Source organism: Electrophorus electricus, chromosome 7 (genome assembly GCF_013358815.1).
Source record: "Electrophorus electricus isolate fEleEle1 chromosome 7, fEleEle1.pri, whole genome shotgun sequence".
In the NCBI taxonomy this organism is placed as follows: domain Eukaryota; kingdom Metazoa; phylum Chordata; class Actinopteri; order Gymnotiformes; family Gymnotidae; genus Electrophorus; species Electrophorus electricus.
This window is the reverse complement of record NC_049541.1, coordinates 682501-687500: the sequence shown is the minus strand read 5'-3', so window position 1 is coordinate 687500 and position 5000 is coordinate 682501. Positions and strand designations below refer to the sequence as shown.

The window sequence follows — 5000 nt, the reverse complement described above, 5'->3', positions numbered from 1 at the left end:
CTTCGCCTTCCTCACCGCCCTGCGCACTCCGTATGCTGCAGACTTGTACTCGTCCATGTTCTCGCTGATATTACCCGCGTTGTAGGCAGCAGTGTGAGAGTTGCGGATGGTTTTGTCCACCCAGGGCTTCTGGTTGGGAAACTTCTTGATGGTGGCTCTTGGAGTGTCCTAGTAGTGTCCTATTTCCCCTGGTGGGGAAGGTTACGCGCTGGTAAAGGTTGGGCACTGCATGCTTGAGGTTGGCGCTGTTGAAATCCCCAACCACGATAAGTGCAGCATCCTGGTGTTGTACCTGAAACTGTGTGAGAGCTTCATGAAGTTCACACAGTGCAGTGTCCATGTTGGCCCGAGGTGGAATGTACACGGTGTTGATGATGACCAAAGTGAACTCCCGGGGAAGGTAGAAAGGACGAAGCTTGAGGGCGAGCAGCTCCAGGTTGGGTGAGCAGGAGCGGGCGAGAGTAACAACGTTGGCATTGTTGCACCAGCTGTTGTTTACCATCACACACACTCCACCGCCTCTCGACGTCCGAAGAACTCAGCCAGCTGGATGGCGTGGTTCAGTACCGGTGGGTTCAGCCATGACTCGGTAAAGCAGAGGAGGTTGCTGTCCTGACTGTCCCTCTGGAACTTTATCCTGGCCCGGTAGGTCATCGAGCTTGTTGTCCAGAGACTGGACGTTGGCTAGCAGGATGCTGGGTAAGGGAGCTCGGTGTGCTCGAGCCCTCAGCCTGTTCCTGACGCCGGCTCGCTTCCCTCGAGGCTGTTTCCTCGCGTCGCGTCCTTTGTTCTTCCTCAGAATCTCCGTCAGCCATCTTGGGTCCGGGGTTAGAGACGGCTTGAGGTGAGTGTTGTGTAGATTAAGGGAAATAAGAGCGTCTCTGCTGTATGAGATACGCGTCGTGGTGTGTAGAGAAGGGCTGCAGAGAAATCAGGGGTAGCGGGAAGAGCAAAAAAAGTGCCAGGTGTGGACGGAGCAGTCGTGACGGCAGCCGAGCTCACTGGCGCCATCTTGCAGGATGGTGCCGGTGGCCCTTATTGCTACATTTTGACCAAAATATTGCTAATAAAAACCAAAAAAATAATAAAATTTAAGTGCACTACAGCACGGTAATGCCTCGTTCTCTGATACATTGTTGACTGGTTTATGGCACTTTGGTCCTCATTTGCATTTTCATTTAGCAGACGCTTTTATCTAGAGCGGCCTACAAAAGTGCTTTGTCATCTACTCAGTGTCTTGCGTCTTAATGTTCGTACTCAGGTTTTGTTCTGTATACAGGATTCATTGTTTATCATTTGTATGAGTGACCATGTTGGTGTGTATCTGTAGTTTGACCCCAAGATGAATGTCTGTACCGTGTGTGTGTTCTATCTTATGTGAGAGAATGTGTTTAACTTCACGTTCCTGCGCCTGTATGTTCAGGACGATCAGAAAGGTGAGGAGGACATCGCCCAGAAGAGGGCAGCACTGCTGGAGAAGAGGCTCCGCAGAGAGAAAGAAACACAGATGAAGAAGCGGCAACAGGAGCAGGATATGGAGCAGAAAAAGGAAGTGGCCAGGTCAGCTTCAGCTTGGTGACACTGGTCCAGAACGGAGAAGTGGTCAGGTCAGCTTCAGCTTGGTGACACTGGTCCAGAACGGAGAAGTGGTCAGGTCAGCTTCAGCTTGGTGACACTGGTCCAGAACGGAGAAGTGGCCAGGTCAGCTTCAGCTTGGTGACACTGGTCCAGAACGGAGAAGTGGTCAGGTCAGCTTCAGCTTGGTGACACTGGTCCAGAACGGAGAAGTGGCCAGGTCAGCTTCAGCTTGGTGACACTGGTCCAGAACGGAGAAGTGGTCAGGTCAGCTTCAGCTTGGTGACACTGGTCCAGAACGGAGAAGTGGCCAGGTCAGCTTCAGCTTGGTGACACTGGTCCAGAACGGAGAAGTGGTCAGGTCAGCTTCAGCTTGGTGACACTGGTCCAGAACGGAGAAGTGGCCAGGTCAGCTTCAGCTTGGTGACACTGGTCCAGAACGGAGAAGTGGCCAGGTCAGCTTCAGCTTGGTGACACTGGTCCAGAACGGAGAAGTGGTCAGGTCAGCTTCAGCTTGGTGACACTGGTCCAGAACGGAGAAGTGGTCAGGTCAGCTTCAGCTTGGTGACACTGGTCCAGAACGGAGAAGTGGCCAGGTCAGCTTCAGCTTGGTGACACTGGTCCAGAACGGAGAAGTGGTCAGGTCAGCTTCAGCTTGGTGACACTGGTCCAGAACGGAGAAGTGGTCAGGTCAGCTTCAGCTTGGTGACACTGGTCCAGAACGGAGAAGTGGTCAGGTCAGCTTCAGCTTGGTGACACTGGTCCAGAACGGAGAAGTGGCCAGGTCAGCTTCAGCTTGGTGACACTGGTCCAGAACGGAGAAGTGGCCAGGTCAGCTTCAGCTTGGTGACACTGGTCCAGAACGGAGAAGTGGTCAGGTCAGCTTCAGCTTGGTGACACTGGTCCAGAACGGAGAAGTGGTCAGGTCAGCTTCAGCTTGGTGACACTGGTCCAGAACGGAGAAGTGGTCAGGTCAGCTTCAGCTTGGTGACACTGGTCCAGAACGGAGAAGTGGTCAGGTCAGCTTCAGCTTGGTGACACTGGTCCAGAACGGAGAAGTGGTCAGGTCAGCTTCAGCTTGGTGACACTGGTCCAGAACGGAGAAGTGGTCAGGTCAGCTTCAGCTTGGTGACACTGGTCCAGAACGGAGAAGTGGTCAGGTCAGCTTCAGCTTGGTGACACTGGTCCAGAACGGAGAAGTGGCCAGGTCAGCTTCAGCTTGGTGACACTGGTCCAGAACGGAGAAGTGGTCAGGTCAGCTTCAGCTTGGTGACACTGGTCCAGAACGGAGAAGTGGCCAGGTCAGCTTCAGCTTGGTGACACTGGTCCAGAACGGAGAAGTGGCCAGGTCAGCTTCAGCTTGGTGACACTGGTCCAGAACGGAGAAGTGGTCAGGTCAGCTTCAGCTTGGTGACACTGGTCCAGAACGGAGAAGTGGTCAGGTCAGCTTCAGCTTGGTGACACTGGTCCAGAACGGAGAAGTGGCCAGGTCAGCTTCAGCTTGGTGACACTGGTCCAGAACGGAGAAGTGGTCAGGTCAGCTTCAGCTTGGTGACACTGGTCCAGAACGGAGAAGTGGTCAGGTCAGCTTCAGCTTGGTGACACTGGTCCAGAACGGAGAAGTGGTCAGGTCAGCTTCAGCTTGGTGACACTGGTCCAGAACGGAGAAGTGGCCAGGTCAGCTTCAGCTTGGTGACACTGGTCCAGAACGGAGAAGTGGTCAGGTCAGCTTCAGCTTGGTGACACTGGTCCAGAACGGAGAAGTGGTCAGGTCAGCTTCAGCTTGGTGACACTGGTCCAGAACGGAGAAGTGGTCAGGTCAGCTTCAGCTTGGTGACACTGGTCCAGAACGGAGAAGTGGTCAGGTCAGCTTCAGCTCAGAGCTGAATGATCCAGAACAGGGGAGTGGTCAGGTCAGCTTCAGCTCAGAGATATCTGATCCAGAACAGGGAAGTCAGGGCAGCTTCAGAGCAGTGCTGACTGATCTAGACCAAGGAAGTGCTCGGGTCTTATCCAGAACAAGGACTCTTGGTTTATTGGTTCAGTTTATGGCAGTAATTGTCTGAATGGATGTGGTCTGCAGCATTGGCAGTGAGAACCTGTGAGCGCATCTCTGCTTTGTTGCCCTCTGCTGGACAGACTGAAAGCAGAGGAGGACCGTCAGAAGAAAGAAGAGGAGAAGGCAAGGAGGGAGTTTATCAAAAACGAGTATCTGAGGAAGAAGCAGCTCAAGCTGATGGAGGACATGGACAGCGTCATTAGGTCCCGCCCACCCAGCGCCAAACAGAAGAAGCCCCGCCCCAAGTCTATGCACAGAGACAACATGGAGTCTTCCAAAGCTCCTGCACAGACAAACACAGGTACAGCCTCGACTCTGTTTAAAAGCGGCACCATAGGATTCAAACAGGGTGTTACAATGACCTTGTTACTTCACTAACACAAGAAGGTCTTAGCTCAACTTGAAGGTCTTGTGAAAATATCAAACAAATATAAACTCAGATTCATCTGTTTACAGTTCTGCCACAGTAACATGGATTTGTATCTTTTATTTTTAATTTGCTTGGGACCATCTATTTGTGTTGTTTTATTCATGTACACGGCTTCTGTGTGTTGCCAGGGTCACGACCTCGTGGCTTCTCTGTCTCCAGCCTATCACTGGCCTCACTTAACTTGGTTGACAATGAGAGTGTCCAATCAGACAAGAGGAATTCCAGGTGAGCATATTTTTCCTTCATGGGTATCTGACCCATGAGATTACCCGTCCTCTCACCTTGTTAACCTGTATAGTGGACCTGATGTAGTTTATACGTTGACATGCTCTGAAGATGAGATGGTGTTGATAGTGCTCCTGGACGAGCTCAGTTTCTGCGTAGAACAGAATTACACGCATCTCATTTTAGCAACTAAGTTTGAGGTGTTCGCTTTCAAGGTGCGTGTTACTCTGCCAGCTAAACTGCTAAACCTTTCTTGCTTCCTTTCCGTTTTCTCCTCTACCTCTTCCTGTATTACATCCCTCTCCTTTCACTTCCTGCCTGACGTTGAACCCCTCTGCCACTTCCTGTTTGACGGCCCGTCTGTTCCTTCCTGTCTGATGCGTCAGACGCAGTAAACTCTCTCCAGGCTCTCTGTGTTTCTTTTTGAGCTCCAAAGGGAGGAAGGCCAGGTTAGTGCCCTCGCACCAGATCAGACTGTCTGATCACTGGGCTGCAGGCTCCTAGTCCATCTGTCTGATAGATCAAACTCCTCCACATGATGATAAATGACCATACGTTTAGCCTCAGATAGCACAACTAGCATCTGATTAGCATAAATGATCAACAGCAGTGACATCATTGGTCGGTTGTTTCTATTTTTGTAGCCGTAACACTGCCCTCCGTAGACATGTGAACAGCCCACTGTGTCCATCACATGCCTGTCATTCAGTG

The 5000-nt window shown here is 51.7% G+C and overlaps 1 protein-coding gene across 2 annotated transcripts in view; it reads left to right on the top strand.

The window, feature by feature from the left end:
• Positions 1-5000, top strand: part of camsap2b (calmodulin regulated spectrin-associated protein family, member 2b) — a 64778-nt gene that overhangs the window by 53511 nt on the left and 6267 nt on the right. Inside the window, exons 13-16 of one of the 2 annotated variants that reach the window (XM_035528530.1) lie at positions 1424-1560; positions 3715-3935; positions 4193-4289; positions 4676-4738. In XM_035528530.1, the coding sequence (XP_035384423.1) occupies positions 1424-1560; positions 3715-3935; positions 4193-4289; positions 4676-4738 (518 nt within the window). The remainder of the gene's footprint in view (positions 1-1423; positions 1561-3714; positions 3936-4192; positions 4290-4675; positions 4739-5000) is intronic. The other variant, XM_035528531.1, reaches the window with a different exon arrangement.